Source organism: Oncorhynchus mykiss, chromosome 30, assembly GCF_013265735.2.
Source record: "Oncorhynchus mykiss isolate Arlee chromosome 30, USDA_OmykA_1.1, whole genome shotgun sequence".
In the NCBI taxonomy this organism is placed as follows: Eukaryota; Metazoa; Chordata; class Actinopteri; order Salmoniformes; family Salmonidae; genus Oncorhynchus; species Oncorhynchus mykiss.
The window spans coordinates 36,423,910-36,449,808 of record NC_050570.1 but is presented as its reverse complement, the minus strand read 5'-3'; the positions used below and the strand labels follow the sequence as shown (position 1 = coordinate 36,449,808).

The following is a 25,899-nucleotide window of genomic DNA, read 5'->3' as shown; positions in this document are numbered from 1 at the left end:
TCTCCTTGTATGAGCTGAAAGTTTAGAGGGACGGCCAGGTCTTGGTGATTTGCAGTGGTCTGATACTCCTTCCATTTCAATATTATCGCTTGCACAGTGCTCCTTGGGATGTTTAAAGCTTGGGAAATCTTTTTGTATCCAAATCCGGCTTTAAACTTCTTCACAACAGTATCTCGGACCTGCCTGGTGTGTTCCTTGTTCTTCATGATGCTCTCTGCACTTTTGACGGACCTCTGAGACTATCACAGTGCAGGTGCATTTATACGGAGACTTGATTACACACAGGTGGATTGTATTTATCATCATTAGTCATTTAGGTCAACATTGGATCATTCAGAGATCCTCACTGAACTTCTGGAGAGAGTTTGCTGCACTGAAAGTAAAGGGGCTGAATAATTTTGCACGCCCAATTTTTCAGTTTTTGATTTGTTAAAAAAGTTTGAAATATCCAATAAATGTCGTTCCACTTCATGATTGTGTCCCACTTGTTGTTGATTCTTCACAAAAAAATACAGTTTTATATCTTTGTTTGAAGCCTGAAATGTGGCAAACGGTCGCAAAGTTCAAGGGGGCCAAATACTTTCGCAAGGCACTGTATATTGATTGCAATTATTCCCGAATGAGTGAGCGTTCATGTGCAAAGGGTTAGCATTTCAATTGTTATAATTATCAACATTGTAGTGTCTTTTTTGTCCACCAAGCCGCGATACCGGTTTATCCCACTAAGGAAACTCTGCTATCATTTCCTTGTAACTATATCTACTGTTCGTTTGTTTATGCATTTCTGTGATCATTTATTTACTAACTACCTAAAAAATTTAAGACAATTGATGTATGGATGACTCATAGTGAAGACTGGGTTCATGCAGATAACCAACCATTTACAATATTAAAATATCTGAATGTTTTTTTGGAAAATTATAATTTTGTAATCTGAATATGTTCCTTTGTGCTCCGACTTCCTAGTTAATTACATTTACATGATTAAGGTTAGTTTAACCACATAATAATAATTACAGAGAATGTATTTGATAAAAATAAGTCTTCAGTTTAATGATACCAAAGACATGACAGCACTTTTTTTTAAATCCTGTAATTTGTCGGTACACTACAGGCTACTGGTTGCAGTGGAAGTAAGGTAAACAACAAGTTACTGAATTAAGGTGTTATTGCTGTAAAGGGACAGTATGCTGCTGAATGCTGGTTAATTGTGACTATATTTCACTTGGGATTTGAAATCACAACTGCTTGGTTGCTAATTACTTGAAATTCATGCTACTCCACCAGGTCTGTGAGCATGACAGAGATTGGTCAAAGATTTAATGGAAAGAATAGATACTTTTGCTTCGAGGCAAATAACACTGAAACATACAAGAGAGCACCAGCTGTTCCGGAAGACTAATCATGCTCTCCGCAGCCGATGTGAGTAAGACCTTTAAACAGGTCAACATTCACAAGGCCGCAGGGCAAGTGTCTTCACTGACATTTTCAACCTCTCCCTGTCCGAGTCTGTAATACCAACATGTTTTAAGCAGACCAACATAGTCCCTGTGCCCAAGAACACTAAGGTAACCTGCCTAAATGACTACCGACATAGCACTCACGTCTGTAGCTATGAAGTGCTTTGAAAGGCTGGTCATGGCTCACATCAACACCATCATCCCAGAAACTCTAGACCCACTCCAATTTGCATACCGCCCCAACAGATCCACACCTTTGTGAGAATGCTATTCATTGACTACAGCTCAGCATTTAACACCATAGTGCCCTCAAAGCTCATCAATAAGCTAAGGACCCTGGGAATAAACACCTCCCTCTGCAACTGGATCCTGGACTTCCTGATGGGCTGCCCCATAAGTGGTAAGGGTAGGTAATAACACATCCGCCACGCTGATCCTCAACACAGGGGCCCCTCAGGAGTGCATGCTCGGTCCCCTCCTGTACTCCGTGTTCACTCATGACTGCACGGCCAGGCACGACTCCAACACCATCAATAAATTTGCAGAGGACACAAGTGGTAGGCCTGATCACCGACAATGACGAGACAGCCTATAGGGAGGAGGTCAGAGACCTGGCCATGTGGCTGGCCATGTGGTGCCAGGACAACCACCTCTACCTCGAAGTAATCAAGACAAAGGAGATGATTGTGGACGACAGGAAAAAGAGGACAGAGTAAGCCACCATTCTCATCAACGGGCTGCAGTGGAGCAGGTTGACAGCTTCAAGTTCCTTGGTGTCCACATCACCAACAAACTAACATGGTCCAAGCACACCAAGACAGTCATGAAGAGGGCATGACAAAACCTATTCCCCCTCAGGAGACTGAAAATATTTTGCATGGGTCCTCAGATCCTCAAAAGATTCTACAGCTGCACCATCGAGTGGTTGCATCGAGTGGTTGCATCACTGCCTGGTATGGAAACTGCTAGCCTCCAAACGCAAGGCATGACAGAGGGTTGTGCCTACGACCCAGTTCATCACTGGGGCCAAGCTTCCTCTGCACATTGACTCTGTATCATTACCCCCCTGTATATAGTCTCGCTATTGTTATTTTACAGTTTCTCTTTAATTACTTGTTACTTTTATCTATTATTCGTATTCATATTTATTTTTGTAACTGCATTGTTGGTTAGTAAGCATTTAACTGTTAAGTCTGCACTTGTTGTATTCGGCGCATGTGACTAATACAATATGATTTGATTTGGACACAACACCGATCAAACAACTGCCACCTCAATCCAGGAACTGCCAGCCCATACGTCGCCCCTTCCCCAACAGAAAGACACATAAACCGTATTTCCAATTTAACATTTTTATTCACTTGCAACTTGCTGTTGCAGAGTATGCTGGGAAATATGATAATGATGGGAGTGGTTTGGTTGAAAGTGATGTGTATGAGTTTCAAGATCCTGTATTAGGGTAAAACTAGGCCCTCAAAATAAGGCCTTATGAAATACGTCTGGTATTGTGTTTAAGAAAATAATCGTACAACGTCTGCAAACCAGCAGTTGGGGCAGCCTAGCATTTTTTTAGAGTGTACATCAACGGTGTAAAAAATATACGCCATGTGAAATATTTGTTATCACATAACATCCAGTTGTCTATAATGCCCATATTTTCTGCTTTCCCCCTCTTAAACAGGGATACATTCAGTGCAGTTCCAAAAATACTAGCTATTGAGAGAATTTGAAAAAAGTATCTCTCATTTGGGTTGCCGATCCATGGTTTAGAAGATAGAACTGAAGGACCAGCTGAACTAATAGAACTGAAGGACAGCTGAAGGACCAGCTGAGGGAAAATAGGGCTGAGGAAATATAGGGCTGTGGGAACTGATACAACACGTTGCTGAGGGAACAGACATGGTCCCCGTAATTCTGTCAGTGGTTGGAGTAGAACTTGAATCTCCTTCTTCCACTGAAATGTGCAGTGTTGCTTTTTGTGGCAACTCTTCAATGATCATCAAGCAGGTAAGTTGTCCATCAATGTCAGTGTCTTCATACTGCAAGAGGAAGTCGTGGTTCAACTCAAAATGTTCCTTCAAAATGTTTAACGTCAACAGCGGCTGCTGGACGGGAGATGAGGTTTATCTTCCTTGTATGGTCAGCATTAACAATGCAAAGTAACATTGCTTGAGGGTCTGAGGCTGCCATTGCTCTGTGGAAGAATAAAACATTTTAAGAGGGTGCACTTGCAATATCAAAATTGTGGTAACACAATGACAATGGAATCATGTTGTAACCAAAACAAATGTTAAACAAATCCAAATATATTTTAGCTTCTTCAAAGTAGCCAACCTTTGCCTTGATAACGGCTTTGCACGCTGCTTTTCCTTCACTCTGCGGTCCAACTCCTCCCAAACCATCTCAATTGGGTTGAGGTCGGGTGATTGTGGAGGCCAGGTCATCTGATGCAGCTTGGTCAAATAGCCCTTACACAGCCTGGAGGTGTGTTTTGGGTCATTGTCCTGTTGAAAAACAAATTATAGTGGGACTATGTGCAAACCAGATGAGGGGTATCGCTGCAGAATGCTGTGGTAGCCATGCTGGTTAAGTATGCCTTGAATTCTAAATAAATCACAGACCGTGTCACTAGCGAAGCACCCTCACACCATCTCCATGCTTCACAGTGGGAACTACACATGTGGAGATCATCCATTCAAATACTCTGCGTCTCACAAAGACACGGCAGTTGGAATCAAACATCTTAAACCAATGGAAAGATTTCCACCAGTCTATTGTCAATTGCTCGTATTTCTTGGCCCAAGCAAGTCTCTTCTTATTGATGTCCTTTAGTACTTGTTTCTTTGCAGCAATTCGACCATGAAGGCCTGATTCACACAGTCTCTGAAGCATTTATTTGGGGTGCAGTTAACTCTAATGAACTTATCCTCTGCAGAAGAGGTAACTCTGGGTCTACCTTTCCTGTGGAGGTCCTCATGAGAGCTAGTTTCATCATGGCGCTTGATGGTTTTTGCGACTGCACTTGAAGAAACTTTCAGTTCTTGAAATTTGTTGACTGTTGTTTCTCTTTGCTAATCTGAGCTGTTCTTGCCATAATATGGACTTGGTATTTTACCAAATAGGGTGATCTTCTGTATACCAAGCCTACCTTGTCACGTCACAACTGGTTGGCTCAAACGCATTAAGGAAAGAAATTCCACAAATTAACTTAACAAAGACACACCTGTTAATTGAAATGCATTCCACGTGACTACCTCATGAAGCTGGTTGAGAGAATGCCAAGAGTGTGCAAAGCTGTCTTCAACGCAAAGGGTGGCTACTTTTAAGAATCTCAAATATAAAATCTATTTTGATTTGTTTAACACCTTTTTGGTTACTACATGATTCCATGTGTTATTTCATAGTTTTGATGTCTTCACTATTATTCTACAAGGTAGAAAATATTCTAAAAAAAGAAAAACCCTTGAATGAGTAGGAGATAGATAGATAAGATAGCCAACATACATATAGTACTATCCAAAAGTTTGTGGTCACATAGAAATGTCCTTGTTTTTGAAAGAAAGCATATTTTTTTGTTCATTAAAATAACATCAAATTTATCAGAAATACAGTGTAGACATTGATAATGTTGTAAATTACTATTGTAGCTGGAAACAACTGATTTTTGGGGGGAATATCTACAGATGTACAGAGGCTCATTATCAGCAACCATCACAACGGCGTTCCAATGGCATGTTGTGCTAGCTAATCCAGGTTTATCATTTTAAAAAGGCTAATTGATCATTGGCAACCCTTTTGCAATTATGTTAGTACAGCTGAAAACTGTTGTGCTGATTATAGAAGCAATAAAACTGGCCTTCTTTAGACAAGTTGAGTATCTGGAGCATCAGCATTTATGGGTTCAACTACAGACTCAAAATGGCCAGAAACAAAGAACTTTCCTCTGAAACTCGTCAGTCTGTTCTTGTTCTGAGAAATGAAGGCTATTCCATGCGAGAAATTGCCAAAAAACTTAAGATCTCGTACAACGCTGTGTACTACTCCCTTCACTGAACAGCGCAAACTGACTCTAACCATAATAGAAAGAGGAGTGGGAGGCCCCGGTGCACATCTGAGCAAGAGGACAAGTACATTAGAGTGTCTAGTTTGAGAAACCGATGCCTCACAAGTCCTCAAATGGCAGCTTCATTAAATAGTATCCGCAAAACACCAGTCTCAACATCAACAGTGAAGAGGTGACTCCGGGAGGCTGGCCTTCTAGGCAGAGTTGCAAAGAAAAAGTCATATCGCAGACTTGCCAAAAAATAATAAAAGATTGAGATGGGCAAAAGAACACAGACACTGGACAGAGGAAGATTGGGAAAGTGTTATGGACATACAAATCTAAATTTGAGGTGTTCATGTCACAAAAAAGAACATTTGTGAGGCGCAGAAAAAACAAATAGATGCTGGAGGAATGCTTGACGCCATCTGTCAAGCATGGTGGAGGCAACGTGATGGTCTGGGGGTGCTTTGGTGGTGGTAAAGTGGGAGATTTGTACAGGGTAAAATGTATCTTGAAGAAGGAAGGCTATCACTCAATTTTGCAATGCCATGCCATGTGGATGGCGCTTAATTGGAGCCAATTTCCTCCTACAACAGGACAATGACCCAAAGCACAACTCCAAACTATGCATTAACTTTTCAGGGAAGAAGCAGTAACCTGGTATTCTGTCTATAATAGAGTGGCCAGCACAGTCACCAGATCAACCCTATTGAACTGTTGTGGGAGCAGCTTGACCGTATAGTACATAAGAAGTGCCCATCAAGCCAATCCAACTTGTGGGAGGTGCTTCAGAAAGCATGGGGTGAAAACTAGAATGCCAAAGCTCTGCAAGGCTGTAATTGCTGCAAATGGAGGATTATTTGACGAAAGCAAAGTTTGAAGGACACAATTATTATTTAAATTATACATAATTATTTATAACCATGTCAAAGTCTTCACTATATTTCCTATTCATTTTGCAACTTATTTCATGTATGTTTTCATGGAAAACAAGGACATTTCTAAGTTATCCCAAACTTTTGTAAGGTAGTAATATATATATATATATATATATATATATATATATATATTGTATTATACAACGGGAGGTTCTAATCCTGATTGGTTAAAACCGCATTCCAGCCAGAGTCTATGCCACAAGTTACCCCCGGCTAAATTTATGATGTTAAAATGCCTATTTACTCTGTTCCATCTCTGCGAAATTCACTGTCTCATCAGCCCAGCCAGGCAATTTAAAAACTGGATCTCCACTATAAAAAAGCATCTACACATTATGTCACATTTCTTTTAGACTAACATTTAGTTTTCAACAAGAGATATTTGTATAAACCTTGCTGTCTGTCTCTCTGACATTTGCAACATTGTTTCAATATTAAAATTCGATCTCAAGCTGTCCCATAGTAATGAACATGTCCAGAGTCCGGACAAGACAGACACAGCGTTTCTCAGTCGAAATCATGAATCAGCTGGCATCATTTTTATAGATATAGACAAAGATTAGTGTAGGGACTATATTTGTTGGAAGGATGAAATAGTATGAATAAAAATAATGAATCAAAATAATGTTTTTATTTGAATATGTTGGTAACCCGTTGTATCGTGCCAATATATCCTCCAAACATTGGCTTCGAGGGCATTATCACTTAATTATTCAGGGTGCATTAAGAAAAGAGACCTTGGTATAAACATGTCTTCCCTGTCAAAATAAAGGTTAAATAAAATAAATACAACATTTCACATGACTGGGAATACAGATACCTGTTGGTCACAGATACCTTTAACAAAATGGACCTCACAATGAGCCTCAGGAATCTCTGTGCATTCAAATTGCCATGGATAAAAATGCAATTGTGTTCGTAGCTTATGCCTGCCCACACCATAACCCCACCGCCACAATGGGGCACTCTATTCACAACATTGACATCAGCTAACCGCTCACCCACACAGTTGGACGTACTGCTAAATTCTCTATAACGACGTTGGAGATGGCGTAGGGTAGAGAAATGTACATTACAGTTTTTCTCAATTGCCAAAACACTAAAACCCATTGGCTGAACAAAGTTCCCAGTTGCCTGGACTAATTTAGATAATTATGCAGTCTGTTGTCAATACCTTCAACAATTTCACATGGTAAAACACAATTTGCAGATTTCACTTAGACTTTTCAGCAAAACTCTAAACACATTCTCATTCTCAAAACACATTCTGCACTCTAATGCACGTCATCCATACTGGTAAACACAAGTGGCGACAATCAAATACAAATAGAGAACATGTGTCATTGATTGAACACAACCACTCAAAATTGATTTAACCTGTTTCAAATGATGCGACACAACCAATATAAGCCAGTTCAGAGAGAAAACAGGTTGTTGAAGGTGGGAAGGAGAAAGTCTGAGAATGGTTACTGTAGTACAGTGCATTGTAGGCTATATACTGTACAATGGACAAATTGTATGGCCCTGAACATTGTGCTTTCCATTTATTAACAGTACTGACTGCTCAATAGAATTTGACTGGTTTCAGGTTCATATCAACAAAGAACAAGAATTACAGTATCACAGAGACAAAGGACAAGTTTGTGAGATGCAGGGTACAGTACTGTAAAAATAGGGGTAGAAGGAGGAGGAAGAACAAAAAACTAAATTGCAAAGAGCAAAGCAGAGTAGTAATTTCTGATAAATTTTGAGCTACTATGATAGAACATGTTTTTGTTCATCAAAAGACAATGACGGAAAAATATGAATCTTTTTTTAGATTAAAAATGTACTTCTCCCTGAGGATTGTATGTTTTGAACAATGTGTTTTCTATTTTTCAGTGTATTGTTTACTGACTGCTTGAGAGTGTATATCATTTTGATCACTTTGTTTGTGATTTGAGAGCCGTGTTTGATTTTGAACACAGGTAAAACTGTTTTGAGGCAAATGTTTCATTTTTGCAAGAGGAGTCAGAGGTTATGTAAATAGTGCTTGAAGATGAGGTTTTGTGTTGAATGTTTTCAAGAAATGGAGCAAGGTTTCAGAAATTGTGTTTTAGCAATTGAGAAAAACGGTAAATTATCTGGCAAGAGCTCTGGTGGACATTCCTGCAGTCCGCATGCTAATTGCATGCTCCCTCAAAACTTGAGACATCTGTGGCATTATGTGACAAAACTGAACACTTTAGAGTGGCCTTTTATTGTTCCCAGCACAGGTGCACCTGTGTAATATTAATGATGTTTAATCAGCTTCTTGATATGACACACCTGTCAGGTGAATGGATAATCTTGTCAAAGAAGAAATGGTCACTAACAGATTTAAACATTTTACCATTAAGAAAGTTTACACTGACGCCAACAATAGATAAAAGCTTGCTACGTAGATAATTCCAATTTGTGCCACCATTTTTTGAAATATTTTTTTCTGAACATAAACGTGCAGTCATCGTTTAGGAGGTCAGATGTAATCAAGGTCAAACTTGAAAGACGTATTTGTAAATCTATCACCACAAGGCCTGTTCACCTAAAACCTCTGGTAAATTTCATCTGAATCAAAAATAGTCTCACAAAATCAAGACTGAATATGCATGTTAAGGGAACCTAAAACATTTGTGACTACAAAGTTTTCACATCGATTATGTTTACAGAACTTAATCCAATAAACGAATAGTACTGTTTGGGTTTACAGTACCTGTCCTGGCAGAACGGTTGCGACCCTCCTGTCTGCGTGTGTGGATACAGGTCTGCTGGGCCTTCATGTGTTGGGACACCAAGGCACAGTCTGGATGGATGGCCTCCACCTGGAGGGGGGAGGGAGGGAGGGAGTATGAGAGAGAGGGAGGGAAGGAAGGAAGGGGAGATTTTTTTTACCTATGAAAAAGCACAGAACTTGTGTAATGTGAAAACATATTCCTGCATCTTTACCGAGACGACAAGTGCCACCATACAACATTGTCCCTTTACGCACACTGTATCATTAACTTATTCAACACATACTGTAGAGAGTTACACACTCATTATCACCCTGTCTTCCAACCATCTCTCCCCTCCTGTCCCATCTGTAGGGCAGTGAAAAACAGTCCCACCAAAACGACTTGTTTACTTCATTATAGAGACCATCTGCTACTGATGCTGTTTGGGTTAGGGCTCTGTTTATATACCCACGCCCACGGGAGAGGGTGACAGTTCTCCAAAGACAGTGACAGTATCTATAACTACAGTAGAAACAGAAGTTTCGGTAGAAACTTTGTGTGCTTGCTCAACTGGAGGAAAGTATTATTAATGACAGTGGAAGAAGTGTACATAGTGAGAGAGGTCTATATCTTTGAGATATATTACAGTAAAGCCAACGTCTTTAAAGGGAAATTCCACCACTTTTCAACCTCATATTCATCAACATATTCATTCAACCTCATATTCATCAAGACAGTGAATAGTGAATGGAGGAAGCTCTTCCTGTGGATATGTTTTTAATTTGCCAGATAGGCTACACTGGTTGTCTCGATTCATGTGCTTAATTTTAAGAGTTGAGCAATACATGTCGCAGTCCAAGAAAGCTGGGATCCTTTTTTCAATAGTGGCCAGTCAAAACTCTGTTTTCACACGTGATTGCGCAATAACTTTATAAGAACACGTGAACAGACTGGAGGTGGAGGCTGCACTGTAAAACCCAATGTGCTGTCATTACTCAAAACTTTTAAGGAAACCCGTTGCACGTAACATATGAGTACAGTTACGTAAAGTGATTTTGTTGTCATTACTCAAACCGATAGAGTCACTGCGACCCTGTAGGGGTCCACATTTGAGTGGTATCATCTTGAACATTGCCCCCACCAAGCCACGCCTCCAATATAATTTCCCAGGTCGCCTTGCATTTTCAAGTGAATTGCAGAGTTATTACCCATGACTGTATTTGTTAGTGACAGAGACAATGTTGCTGAATTCGTTCATTTTTAGTCCTGTCGCTTTCATCAAGTGAATTTCTAAGTAAATGTTATATATGTGGGAGACAGGGAACATCAGGATCTACCAGCAACAAACGGTGGAATGAACGACTGAGGAGGAGGGTGACAAGATGGAAGTCGAAATCTTCACTGCCCCCCGAGCTGCCCAGACCAAGACAAAACTCAGACCCGGTTTTTAGCCTTCAGCCTGGCTGCCGCGTCGCTTTGCTTTTTACACGACAACCAAGGCTCCAGCACCAGCAAAGGCCGATGAACACATTTTCTACTACCACCCACCGTTTCTGTCTCTCTCGATTTCTACCTACACCTACCTCCCACTATCACACTCACGGAACCAATCCGGAACCCTCCACCACCAAAAGAGGATGGCGGGGAAACCAAACATCACACCTTGACCCGGAGCAAGCGGACCCCAGTGGAGGGCCATCCCTGACCCCTGGGTCTCGGGCTCCCTTGTGTGTCTGCTTGCTCTTCAAGTTGTCTTTCCTCCTGGTTCCCGGTTCCTGTTGCTTCCAGGCCCACAGTCCCAGCACCAGACGCAGCACCAACCCCTGGTTTTCCAGCCCTGGTAGCAGCAGATATATGGCTGCTCATGGTTTCCTCCACATAGACAGCACAAGGTACGTACAGAGATCTGCCCCCATGGAGTCACTCACAATGAACACACATACTGTTGGTGAGTGCACCAAAGCCAGGCGGGTCTGAGTCCTGTTTGTTCACTCTATCCTCCAGCACCAGCCCGATAGACATACCCCCCACTACTCCCACCCCCCTTCTCCCTCTCCATCGCTCTTCCCCCTCCCCCTCCCCCCACTACACCTATCACTCTCACAGAACTAGACCAGAAACCATTCATCACCACATCAGAAGAGGTGTGACGAAAGGACCAAAGATTTAGACCTGCGCTCGGAAAGAGTAGACCACATGAGAGTACCATCACTGACTTCCGGGTTCTTTGTTTCTGGCTCAAAATGTCCAGAAACAAAGCACTTTCTTCTGAAACTCAGTCTATTCTTGTTCTGAGGAATTAAGGCTATTCAATGAGAGAAATTGCCAACAAACTGAAGATCTCGTACAACGCTTTATACTACTCCCTTCACAAGACAGCGCAAACTGTCTCTAACCAGAATAGAAAGAAGAGTGGGAGGCCCCAGTGCACAAGCAAGAGGACAAGTACATTAAAGTGTCTAGTTTGAGAAACAGACACCTCACAAGTCCTCAACTGGCAGCTTCATTAAATAGTACCAGCAAAACACCAGTCTCAATATCAACAGTGAAGATGCTGGGATGCTGGCCTTCTAATTGCAAAATGGTTTTCTAATGATCAATTAGCCTTTTAAAATGATACACTTAGATTAGCTAACACAACGTGCCACTGGAACACAGGAATGATAATTGCTGATAATGGGCCTCTGTGTCAAGGCTGTGTAAGGGCGTTCGTCTGTAGGAGGAAGAGAAGCGGACCAAAGCGCAGCGTGGTGGTTATTCATGTTTTAATAAATCACTACACATGAACAAACTAACAAAAACAAGAAATGTGAAAACGCAAAACAGTCCTATCCTGTGACAACAAACACAGTGACAGGAACAATCACCCACAAACACACAGTGAAACCCAGGCTACCTAAGTATGATTCTCAATCAGAGACAACTAATGACACCTGCCTCTGATTGAGAACCATACTAGGCCGAAAACATAGAAATGCCCCAAAACATAGAAAAACAAACATAGACTGCCCACCCAACTCACGCCCTGACCATACTAAATAAATACAAAACAACAGAAATAGAGGTCAGAACGTGACAGTACCCCCCCCCCAAAGGTGCGGACTCCGGCCGCAAAACCTTGACATATAGGGGAGGGTCTGGGTGGGCGTCTGTCCGCGGTGGCGGCTCTGGTGCGGGACGCGGACCCCACTTCACCATTGTCTTAGTCCGCCTTATTGTCCGCCTCCCTGGCTTACTCACCATGGCCACCCCTCTCAATGACCCCACTGGACAGAGGGGCTGCTCGGGACAGAGGGGCAGCTCGGGACCGAGGTGAAGCAGCTGCTCGGGACAGAGGGACAACTGCTCGGGACAGAGGGGCGATAGCAGCTCGGGACAGAGGGGCGATAGCTGCTCGAGACAGAGGGGCGACAGCTGCTCGGGACAGAGGGGCAGCTGCTCGGGACAGAGGGACAGCTGCTCGGGACAGAGGGACAGCTGCTCGGGACAGAGGGACAGCTGCTCGGGACAGAGGGACAGCTGCTCGGGACAGAGGGACAGCTGCTCGGGACAGAGGGGCGGCAGCAGCTTGGGACAGAGGGGCGACAGCTGCTCTGGACAGAGGGGCAGCTGCTCGGGCGGCCCCTGGCTGACTGACGGCACTGGCGGCCCCTGGCTTACTGGCGGCCCCTGGCTGACTGGCGGCACTGGCGGCCCCTGGCTTACTGGCGGCCCCTTGCTTACTGGCGGCACTGGCGGCCCCTGGCTGACTGGCGGCACTGGCGGCCCCTGGCTGACTGGCGGCACTGGCGGCCCCTGGCTTACTGGCGGCCCCTGGCTGACTGGCGGCACTGGCGGCCCCTGGCTTACTGGCGGCCCCTGGCTTACTGGCGGCACTGGCGGCCCCTGGCTGACTGGCGGCACTGGCGGCCCCTGGCTGACTGGCGGCACTGGCGGCCCCTGGCTTACTGGCGGCCCCTGGCTGACTGGCGGCACTGGCGGCCCCTGGCTTACTGGCGGCCCCTGGCTTACTGGCGGCACTGGCGGCCCCTGGCTGACTGGCGGCACTGGCGGCCCCTGGCTGACTGGCGGCACTGGCGGCCCCTGGCTGACTGGCGGCACTGGCGGCCCCTGGCTGACTGGCGGCACTGGCGGCCCCTGGCTGACTGGCGGCACTGGCGGCCCCTGGCTGACTGGCGGCACTGGCGGCCCCTGGCAGACGGGCGGCACTGGCGGCTCCTGGCAGACGGGCGGCACTGGCGGCTCCTGGCAGACGGGCGGCACTGGCGGCTCCTGGCAGACGGGCAGCGCTGGCGGCGCTGGGCAGACGGGCGGCGCTGGCGGCGCTGGGCAGACGGGCGGCGCTGGGCAGACGGGCGGCGCTGGCGGCGCTGGGCAGACGGACAGCTGCTCGGGACAGAGGGACAGCTGCTCGGGACAGAGGGACAGCTGCTCGGGACAGAGGGACAGCTGCTCGGGACAGAGGGACAGCTGCTCGGGACAGAGGGGCGGCAGCAGCTTGGGACAGAGGGGCGACAGCTGCTCTGGACAGAGGGGCAGCTGCTCGGGCGGCCCCTGGCTGACTGACGGCACTGGCGGCCCCTGGCTTACTGGCGGCCCCTGGCTGACTGGCGGCACTGGCGGCCCCTGGCTTACTGGCGGCCCCTGGCTTACTGGCGGCACTGGCGGCCCCTGGCTGACTGGCGGCACTGGCGGCCCCTGGCTGACTGGCGGCACTGGCGGCCCCTGGCTTACTGGCGGCCCCTGGCTGACTGGCGGCACTGGCGGCCCCTGGCTTACTGGCGGCCCCTGGCTTACTGGCGGCACTGGCGGCCCCTGGCTGACTGGCGGCACTGGCGGCCCCTGGCTGACTGGCGGCACTGGCGGCCCCTGGCTTACTGGCGGCCCCTGGCTGACTGGCGGCACTGGCGGCCCCTGGCTTACTGGCGGCCCCTGGCTTACTGGCGGCACTGGCGGCCCCTGGCTGACTGGCGGCACTGGCGGCCCCTGGCTGACTGGCGGCACTGGCGGCCCCTGGCTGACTGGCGGCACTGGCGGCCCCTGGCTGACTGGCGGCACTGGCGGCCCCTGGCTGACTGGCGGCACTGGCGGCCCCTGGCTGACTGGCGGCACTGGCGGCCCCTGGCTGACTGGCGGCACTGGCGGCCCCTGGCAGACGGGCGGCACTGGCGGCTCCTGGCAGACGGGCGGCACTGGCGGCTCCTGGCAGACGGGCGGCACTGGCGGCTCCTGGCAGACGGGCAGCGCTGGCGGCGCTGGGCAGACGGGCGGCGCTGGCGGCGCTGGGCAGACGGGCGGCGCTGGGCAGACGGGCGGCGCTGGCGGCGCTGGGCAGACGGACGGCGCTGGCGGCGCTGGGCAGACGGACGGCACTGGCGGCGCTGGAGAGGAGGAAGGCTCTGGAACCGCCGGACTGACGGGCGGCACTGGCGGCGCTGGGCAGACGGGCGGCGTTGGCGGCGCTGGGCTGACGAGCGGCACTGGCGGCGCTGGAGAGGAGAGAGCCCCTGCAAGGATGGGCCGGAGAGACAGCCTGGTACGGGGAGCTGCCACCGGAGGGCTGGTGCGTGGAGGTGGTGACGGATAGACCGGGCCGTGCAGGCGCACTGGAGCTCTTGAGCACCGAGCCTGCCCAACCTTACCCGGTTGAATGGTCCCGGTCGCCCTGCCAGTGCGGCGAGGTGGAATAGCCCGCACTGGGCTATGCAGGCGAACCGGGGACACCGTGCGCAAGGCTGGTGCCATGTAAGCCGGCCCAAGGAGACGCACTGGAGACCAGATGCGTAGAGCCGGCTTCATGGCACTTGGCTCGATGCCCACTCTAGCCCGGCCGATACGCGGAGCTGGAATGTACCGCACCGGGCTGTGCACCCGCACTGGGGACACCGTGCGCTCCACAGCATAACACGGTGCCTGCCCGGTCTCTCTAGCCCCCCGGTAACCACAGGAAGTTGGCTCAGGTCTCCTACCTGGCGTAGCCATACTCCCTGTTAGCCCCCCCCCCAAGAAATGTTTGGGGCTGACTCCCGGGCTTCCTTGCCAACCGTGTTCCCTCATATCGCCGGCTCCTCTCTCCGGCTGCCTCTGCTCTCCTCGCTGCCTCCACCTGTTCCCATGGAAGGCGATCCTTTCCCGCCAGGATCTCCTCCCATGTGTAGCAACCCTTGCCGTCCAACACATCATCCCAAGTCCATTCCTCCTTGTGCCGCTGTTGCCCGTTACCACGCCACTTTGTCCTGTTGCGGTGGGTGATTCTGTAAGGGCGTTCGTCTGTAGGAGGAAGAGAAGCGGACCAAAGCGCAGCGTGGTGGTTATTCATGTTTTAATAAATCACTACACATGAACAAACTAACAAAAACAAGAAATGTGAAAACGCAAAACAGTCCTATCCTGTGACAACAAACACAGTGACAGGAACAATCACCCACAAACACACAGTGAAACCCAGGCTACCTAAGTATGATTCTCAATCAGAGACAACTAATGACACCTGCCTCTGATTGAGAACCATACTAGGCCGAAAACATAGAAATGCCCCAAAACATAGAAAAACAAACATAGACTGCCCACCCAACTCACGCCCTGACCATACTAAATAAATACAAAACAACAGAAATAGAGGTCAGAACGTGACAGGCTGTGGGCAACTGGTGAAAGGAGTCAGACGCAGGAGAGCAGAGAGGCGGGGACAAGGTATGTAATACAAGATACCCCAGTATAAACACAATACTACGGTGCGGGAAAATACCGGTACCACAAAATAAACGGGCATAATAACAAAACCCGGCAACAAAATACCAGCGGTCAGATACAGCCTTACAATAAAACAAACACGCACACAAACATGGAGGAAACCAGCCGTCAGAAACAGCCTGAACAATAGAACAAACACGCACACCAACATGGGGGAAACCAGAGGGTTAAATAATGAACATGTATGTAATGTGGGAATTGAAACCAGGTGTGTAGAAAACAAAAACAAAACAAATGGAAAATGAAAAGTGGATCGGTGATGGCTAGAAGGCCGATGACATCGACCGCCAAACGCCGCTCGAACAAGGAGAGCGACCGACTCCGGCGGAAGTCGTGACACTCTGTACGCCTATGTAGATATTACATTAAAAAGCAGCCATTTCCAGCAACAATAATCATTTACAAAATTAACAATGTCTACACTGCATTTCTGATCAATTTTACGTTATTTTAATGGACAAAAAAATGCTTTTCTTCTAAAAACAAGGACATTTCTAAGTGACCCCAAACTTTTGAACAGTAGTGTATATTTTCACATATTGTTCCCCCATAGGAAAAAACTCACAACCCAGGCATTTCAAGTGCCATGCTCTACCAACTGAGCCACACTGGACCAGTTGAAGGGTTTCCTGAACCAACCACAAATTCTGTAAAACCCGGGAAATTTACCAGAATTTTGCAACCCCACCTGCAAGTTATCCAGCGAGAGTTAGAATATCCAACTGTTGACATTTTTCTTCACCTGCAACCTGCATTCATAATGACTGCCAGAGTTGGAAACAGTCTGAGGATACTACCTAAGCCACTTAGACTGGAACAAGCCTTTCAGTAACAGGTGCAACTAAATGATTGGATTAGTTTAGAAAATGTATGTTATTTATTTTTGTGTAGTATAAGATCAACCATTCAGTCAAAAAAATGCAAAATGCAAAAAACAGATTTTTTTTTTTTTAAATGTTTAAATGTATCTGCGTTAACGCATAATAATCATTATTATTATTTTACAGTAACTGTCAGTAAGTTACCGTAAACAAAACTGTTTTTTCCCTCTTCTTCTATGGCATTATGGTCGCCGCAAGCATACGTTAGAGGTGTATGCTGCCACCTTCTGTGTGGGCTGTGTCGGCCTACTGTTCTGGGTAAATTCAGTAAATTCATTCAACTTTGTGACGCATAAAGGGGAAGGAAAAAAGGATGGGAGGGAAAAGGGGAGAAAAATTGCCCTAGCAACTAACCCTGCACTCATTAAAACCTCACCACTATTCCACCACTTTGGCCCTATCTGACCCTACACTAGGCCATCCGTCTGGGAGGATGGGACACTATCGTTCAATACACTTTGTAGCTCTTATGAAACAAAATCTTGTACACCCAAGTACTTCTCTGCAGCTGCCACCACAATATATATTTTCTGTGATTTTCATTCCATTTCTGCGTTACAGTTGATAACCCTACAGTCAAATGTTGGCATCAATACAGTAGCTATCGAGCTATATAAACCACGCCCCTCTGCAACATGCCTTCTCCGATGTTGGTTACAAGACGTTACTTATTTAAACTAGGTAAGAGAATACTCAAATCAAATCAAATCAAATGTTATTTGTCACATACACATGGTTAGCAGATGTTAATGCGAGTGTAGCGAAATGCTTGTGCTTCTAGTTCCGACAATGCAGTAATAACCAACAAGTAATCTAACTAACAATTCCAAAACTACTGTCTTGTACACAGTGTAAGGGGATAAAGAATATGTACATAAGGATATATGAATGAGTGATGGTACAGAGCAGCATAGGCAAGATACAGTAAATGGTATCGAGTACAGTATGTACAAATGAGATGAGTATGTAAACAAAGTGGCATAGTTTAAAGTGGCTAGTGATACATGTATTACATAAGGATACAGTCGATGATATAGAGTACAGTATATACGTATGCATATGAGATGAATAATGTAGGGTAAGTAACATTATATAAGGTAGCATTGTTTAAAGTGGCTAGTGATATATTTACATCATTTCCCATCAATTCCCATTATTAAAGTGGCTGGAGTTGAGTCAGTGTCAGTGTGTTGGCAGCAGCCACTCAATGTTAGTGGTGGCTGTTTAACAGTCTGATGGCCTTGAGATAGAAGCTGTTTTTCAGTCTCTCGGTCCCAGCTTTGATGCACCTGTACTGACCTCGCCTTCTGGATGATAGCGGGGTGAACAGGCAGTGGCTCGGGTGGTTGATGTCCTTGATGATCTTTATGGCCTTCCTGTGACATCGGGTGGTGTAGGTGTCCTGGAGGGCAGGTAGTTTGCCCCCGGTGATGCGTTGTGCAGACCTCACCACCCTCTGGAGAGCCTTACGGTTGAGGGCGGAGCAGTTGCCGTACCAGGCGGTGATACAGCCCACCAGGATGCTCTCGATTGTGCATCTGTAGAAGTTTGTGCGTGCTTTTGGTGACAAGCCGAATTTCTTCAGCCTCCTGAGGTTGAAGAGGCGCTGCTGCGCCTTCTTCACAATGCTGTCTGTGTGAGTGGACCAATTCAGTTTGTCTGTGATGTGTATGCCGAGGAACTTAAAACTTGCTACCCTCTCCACTACTGTTCCATCGATGTGGATAGGGGGGTGCTCCCTCTGCTGTTTCCTGAAGTCCACAATCATCTCCTTAGTGTTGTTGACATTGAGTGTGAGGTTATTTTCCTGACACCGCACTCCGAGGGCCCTCACCTCCTCCCTGTAGGCCGTCTCGTCGTTGTTGGTAATCAAGCCTACCACTGTTGTGTCGTCCGCAAACTTGATGATTGAGTTGGAGGCGTGCGTGGCCACGCAGTCGTGGGTGAACAGGGAGTACAGGAGAGGGCTCAGAACGCACCCTTGTGGGGCCCCAGTGTTGAGGATCAGCGGGGAGGAGATGTTGTTGCCTACCCTCACCACCTGGGGGCGGCCCGTCAGGAAGTCCAGTACCCAGTTGCACAGGGCGGGGTCGAGACCCAGGGTCTCGAGCTTGATGACGAGCTTGGAGGGTACTATGTTTTACTATTGGTGTATTCAAATGAGAGTTAATGCGATGTCACCTTATCCCTTAATAATACATCTAAGTGTTTGACATTGGGAAGGGGACTAGTAACTTCATGATAATACTTTATCAATGTGGAAGCAAAAGTCATTTGTCATACTTTGGTCATCATACATTCATCTGGTTTCATCCAATTTCATGAAAAACATCATTTTGACTGCATATGACCAACAACGGGCAGGGTTTCTGTGACATGCATTTGATATAAGTACTTCCATACCTATTCTGTCGCTCGTATTTCACTGGCCTGAACTACAATTCATGTAGGCTATTTTGTAACAGTTTAATTAGAATACATGTGTTTTCGAATAAAAATATAGACTTGCAAGTAGCCCGCTTAACTACAGCATTTTCAGTAAGGGCAGCACAATATTTTTTACTTGCTATGACTGTGGTTTACCTTAGTTTAATACACTGACTGTAATTCACTCGGGATAATAGTGCATGATAAATGAACAAAACGTAAATGCAAAGGCACACTGCCGGGTATCATTTAATGACCTCCAACGCCAAATGTGATGAAAATACAAACCGTTTGAGTGCGGAGCTTATTAGAATAATACCCAACAGTGTGCTTGGCAAAAGCTTATTTTTAACAACAAAAAATGTAACATAACATTCATTTATCATAACCAGATGCTCTTGTCCAGATTGACTTAGTCACTGTATTCATCTAAGGTTGATAAAAAATCTAATCAAATAATTAATAATATATATATATATATTAACAGTTATAGCAAGAACAATGTTTCTGTAACCGTTACTAGGAATGTTGTTGTAGTTTAGAATACATTGGTCTTCAAACTATAATGTAATTGTAATAGGATATCTTTTGGACGTATCTTTGCACCATCTTTCTGTCAGTTACTTTCCAATGCAGCACAGTGTCATGCTACAATACTGTGAAATGATCCTAATATACTGTAATGAAGTCAATTCTACTGTAATCATGTTAGTATTTCACTAATTACCTGGGATTAGTTCAAGCAAGTTGGCTGCTAGGTATTTGTATACTGCAGCATATTTATGAGTATTTGGTGTTTCATATCACTTGCACTTCTAGAACCCTAAACAAAGGCTTCCAAACTGGCTTTGATTACAAGGCAGAACAGATCAAAAGGACACGGCTTAACCTCTATTCAACCACTACAGATTTAAGACACTGTCACTCTGACCTGTCTCCTGAATATATTAAGTTGTTAAGACACTACTACCACGTATCACTTCAATTGGTACAGCACTCACTAACGGGGTGCAACAAATTTCGCCTCTTACATGGGGCATGTCTAAAAATATGTTCTCTCTAATTTACAGAATGCTGCGGTAAATATATGGCAAGATAGTGTTAAATTGTATTGTAAAATAATTACAACAATTGCTGACAGTTCATCCAACTTTTAGGTGCATACACTGCCACCTACTGTACTGGAGTGTGAGGCCAGTCAAGGCCTACCTACATAACATTCCGGTAATACAAAATTGAGAAAAAGGAAAATTACCCTGCCAACTATTAGCCCTCACAACAAAACAAAAAGTACCACCCCATTCCACTATTTAACCCCATCTAATCCTACTCAACACCCCCTGCAACTCTTCTGCAGTAAAACCTCTCAATCCCAAGTACTTCTTTGCAACTGCCACCACAACCTTTATTTTCTGTGATTGGCTATGAATGCTACCATGGCTATGAATGCTAAGAAACCCACCTTACTGAAGCACATATTATTCCCAACACTCCATTGGTCTCTGCCTACTCACAGGAATCTTCTCAGGATCCCTCACCCTTTACCATCTTCTACCACTCTTCACAGCTTCATCATTCAACACTTTCTCTACTACTCTGACCTTGGCAACCTCAACCGGCCTTTCTCATGCCAGACACCTTTGATCTCCAGCCCTGCGGACACACACACACACACACACACATACATACATACATACATACAGTGCCCTGCGAAAGTATTCGGCCCCCTTGAACTTTGCGACCTTTTGCCACATTTCAGGCTTCAAACATAAAGATATAAAACTGTCTTTTTTTGTGAAGAATCAACAACAAGTGGGACACAATCATGAAGTGGAACGACATTTATTGGATATTTCAAACTTTTTTAACAAATCAAAAACTGAAAAATTGGGCGTGCAAAATTAAATTGGTACAGCAATCTCACTAACGGGTGCAACAAGTATAGGCAACCCTCAAAATGTTTTAACATTTTCATACGCGAGTTCCAAATATCTCTAACGGTCGCCCCAGCGAGAGTTGATTTATGCACGTGATGTCAGAATGCACTCACTTTTCCAAAACGTGATTATTACGCAACAGGACATATAATACGTGCTGCAGCTAATTATCTATAGGCTAGCTATGTTTCAACTTGTCAATTCCAACTTACTTTCTAACAAGTTGTATTTTCTAACAGTTTGAATTGAGGTGTGATCCGCCTCCTCATTAATTCACATAGAATTAGCCCATTTCAGCGTTGCGGACAATTTATGTTTGAGAAACGTATGTCTTCATGGGTTCTCTCTTCGAGGAGAGCCTACACACTTCACCAATGTTTGTGCAGATCAAGTATGCAGACATTTGTGCAGTCTTGGAAAATGTTCTGGCTGGCGCTCGCATTGCAGTCCCTGTCGTTTTCCTTACAAATAATAACTTTAGACATGGGTGCGTTCCTATAAAAGTAAGTTCCTTATTTTATGTATATTGTGTTGTTGTTTCTACTGTAGGTGCATACAGTATATATGTATGGAGCATAATGTATTTACTGTTTTATTCACATGTTTTCTAGTACTGGTGTCAAATAATGCATTTCGATTATTGCATAGATTGTAATGGACACCTGATTATAATGAGCTAATGCTAAGCTATTTGCCAGCTATGTGTGGCACCATGTTTGTTGACACTATACAATGCATTCTGGATGTCACGTAAAACATCTGTCAGACCAAAGATGTTATAATGAGGTAAAGAAATGGGTCACTCATCTTTCGGGTAAACTTCCGGAAGGGAATGAAGGGATGTGAATGACCGTAGATGACAACATGCATACTGCAAACAGACCGAACTCATCTTGTCTCCTCTTATTATGTTTGGTTGATGCAACAAACAAAAAAACAGACGGCTCGCAAAAACTACCCATCATTGGATTCCTTTTGATTTCTAGAAACTGTTTTACTCAATTGTTCCGATCAATGGTGAGTTCACCCATGATGTGATGGGGTGAAAATAAAGGGTCCATACATCAAAACTTCATCTTAGTGAGAATGTCCAATGTCATTTTGCTCCGATATTTGATTAATTTAATGAAAATAAGATACATAGACTTTAGCTTTTAAGAGTCAATTACTCAAATTCAAAATAAAAAGGTGTACAATTGATTTGAACACAATCCTAAAGGGGCAAGTTTTTTGTTTTTACTGAAAAACAACAACCAAAATTCTGCCCAATTATTTCCCTTCAAAATGTGTTCTGGGGATCGCCAATATGCACATATTTAAATTTGACCAAATATTTGCCTTAAGGGGGGAGCGTTTCCCCCCAAGTTACCCTAGTTGTGGGTCTTTCCCCTATTGAAAGATAACATTAATATGTTTACACTTTATTTTGCTTGACTTTGAACACTACAGGGAGATGCCAAGGACATGTGTCCTAATAGAGACACGGGAGACACTCAAATCTCTTTCACAGTCAGCACCGGAGAACGGGACTCTTGCTGCTCATTTACGCCTTCAGAAAAATGATACTGTACGAGGACCGCACGGAGTACTGTTAGACACAGTCGCTGTGTCCCGGTCTCCGTGGTTGGCACCGGAGCACACCAGACTCAGCAAGATCCTTTCTCAAAGGAAATTAACTTAACAATAACCAGCTGGATCCTGGGACTATGATGACAATTGGAAGGACAATGATCTGTAAGACTGGATGAAAGATGCAGTGTTGCAGCCTAATATTCAGGGAAATTAAGTCCCAAACTTTTTAGAATTCTTTCTCATTTAACCTATAGAAATAATGTATAGTTTGGATAGTGTGTTATAGAGCATTGTATAAAATATGCTATATTGATGATTAAATTGATTCGCAATTAAAAGAGGTCGAAATAATGTTTTAATGTTATAAAAGCATTTACTTACCGTTCCCCATACAATCTGATGCAGCCAAATAGCAAATAACGTACGTATCCATTTCAACGACGAAGTTTTAGTGAGTAACATTGTCCTTTATAATTAATTGCCCCTTTTCTTAGTATAACAGATGGTTCAAAGAATAGTACAATGCATTGACATAACTCTAAATAAGTATCCTAATGATTTAATGAAACACTGGTTAGTTGTTTCTCTACCTCATGAACGAAAACTAGTATTGTTTGATTCTCTTTCAGTCTATTATCCACAGATTTGGCATTTGCCTGTATGTAACCCTTTTTGTCGCCGTTATTCAGAAGTTTTGCGGGGTTTCTCCAGCGCAGTTATGCTGGGCTTAGTTCCTAGCAAGACTTCGTCATACTCGTACAAGAGACAGAACTCGACTGAGTGAATGAGGTGCGCGCCTCCTACTCAAAAGCCAGCTACAGTACAGCGCAGCGCACACGCACAGTCGGAGTAGTAGACGTGCTTGTCCTCCTTGGAGATAAAGAACGACCGTAGTTTGCCCACTGGCTTCTTATGTTATAAAAGTGTTTTGTATCCACTGTTAATGTTAAATACTAAAATATTATGGAAACCATGGTTAGCATAATTGCAGTAGACCTAGGCATACATGCATTTTATTGTCCCGTGAGGGTAGTGCATTCTGCTGGTACAGTGCTGGAGACCGGATAGATACTTCTGTAGGTGTCAGAAAATGACCTTGAGGTCTATTTAACAGACAACCCCCCACCTCAAACAGGCTTACAGGTCAAATAAATAAAATTAAAAAATTAAAACACTATGTGCACATACACTACATATTTCATCAAGGAAATGGGTTACAAACGATATGAGGCACCCATCTTTAACATATGATTGTTAGTTACTGATTTTCCATTCACGTTAATTCATTGTTTTTCCATAGAGTCCAAACACAGGCAGTCCTCAACCATAGACATTTAATGAACTGGATTAGCTTTAGGCTTAGTCGCCATGCCAGGACATTAGCATGGGGAGGATATAGGGACCTACACTATAAAAATAACAACTCTTTGGATCAACTTAAAAATACAAATAATTCAAGTGATTACACATAAGAGTTAGGTTTTCTCAATGGAAAAATACTATACTTGTTGAAACCAAATATATGATTCAATGCCAACTGTATTATTTGACTATTTAAAAAAAACTATATTTCAAGTTGGAGGTTAAAATCAAATAAATAACATAAATGCAAACTAATTTTCATGTAAATACACCCACTTTTAAAAATTCTAGTAGATTTTTAACTTTTACTCAAGAAATTACTCTGGTTCAATAACGTGAAATAGTGACTCCAAACTGATCTTTACATAAAATGTTCTAATTTATTGGCCACAATATTGTAACCAAATTGTGACTTCTTAAAAGGCACCGAACAGTCCTTCTGATTCTAATCAAAAGATTACCCATAATATTATTTCCAGATAATATCATTCTGATTCTAATCAAAAGATTACCCATTATATTATTTCCAGATAAAACTGCTCAAAATGTTTCTCTCATGTCAAACTACCAGGAAGTCTGAAAAAAAAACAGACTGATTGGACAGGGAGCTAGTTGGCTGAGTGGGCCTGGACCAAAGGAATGCTTATGTGAGGATGCTGTGACAACCCTCCCACTCTGTCTGCCAAATTCTTTCTTTTTGCTCTTGTTTGACTTATTACGACGTCGGTGGGAAGAAAGTTGTCAGCAAAATGGTACACCTGGGTTCGGGTGTGTCCTAGGGATAAATACACCTTCACCCCCCCATTCATTGAAGAGACTCTCCATGCAGACACACTGTTGGATTTTGGTTGTGGCAGCTTGCTTTGGCACTCTTCAGAACCCTTCATTATCACATATTTGCACGCAACCTCTTACACTACTGTTACTTTAGTTAATAAATATATTTTGTGTTATTTCTTGATCTCCACATTGTCTCACTTCTTGTTAAGGGCTACGAGCCGGTCCGGCACGTGAAATCTCTGCCTTTATTACACCCTTCGGTCGGTTTATGCAGATACTTGGCAGGAGCATATGTCCCATATTCAAGCCTTGGTCGACCATTGCGTACCTAGAGCATGAACCACCAGGTGGTTGGGCAGGGTGAAGTGCATCCTGTTTGGGATAAAGTGGTAGCTACTGATGCTTTTCCACCGCCAACTACTAAAAAGGAACTGATGCGGTTCTTGGGAATGATTGATTATTACTGTCGTTTCTGTAGGAACTTCTCTACCGTAGTCGCTCCCCTGACAGATTTGCTGAAAGATAAGGCGGTTTACGTCTGGTCTCCTCTTTGTCAACAGGCTTTTGAGGATGCAAATAGGTTGCTTACCGCAACTCCAGTGCTGGTTGCTCTTCGTGTGGATATGTCATTCACCTTGCAGGTGGATGCGAGTCACTTGGGGGCAGGTGCAGTACTGCCTCAAGCAGATGTGTCCGTTGTTGAGAAGCCTGTTAGTTTCTTTTCCAAGAAGTTTAACCCTTATCAGTTGAACTACTCCATGGTGGAAAAAGAAGCGCTAGCACTCATATGGGTGCTACAACATTTCGAGGTCTTTGTTGGGTCGGGTGTAGTACCTATTGTGGTCTACACCGACCGTAACCCTGTTACCTTCTTGAGGTCTATGATGTGTCCTAACCAGAGGATAATGAAATGGTGTTTGTTTTTACAGGCATTCCATCTCGATGTGTGGCACATCAGGGGGACTGATAATGTCTTTGCTGACACACTCTCTCGTGTGCCATGTTCCGGAGT

General features: G+C 44.6%; 1 protein-coding gene across 1 annotated transcript in view; it reads right to left on the bottom strand.

The window, feature by feature from the left end:
* The window catches only part of LOC110520956 (pituitary adenylate cyclase-activating polypeptide type I receptor-like), a 50,513-nt gene extending 39,316 nt beyond the window's left edge, over nucleotides 1-11,197 (bottom strand). Inside the window, exons 1-3 of the mRNA XM_036968941.1 lie at nucleotides 11,119-11,197; nucleotides 10,882-11,012; nucleotides 9,175-9,283 (exon numbers count right to left, since the gene is read on the bottom strand). Of these exons, the coding sequence (XP_036824836.1) occupies nucleotides 9,175-9,283; nucleotides 10,882-11,012; nucleotides 11,119-11,197 (319 nt within the window). The remainder of the gene's footprint in view (nucleotides 1-9,174; nucleotides 9,284-10,881; nucleotides 11,013-11,118) is intronic.
* Nucleotides 11,198-25,899: the final 14,702 nt, after the last annotated feature.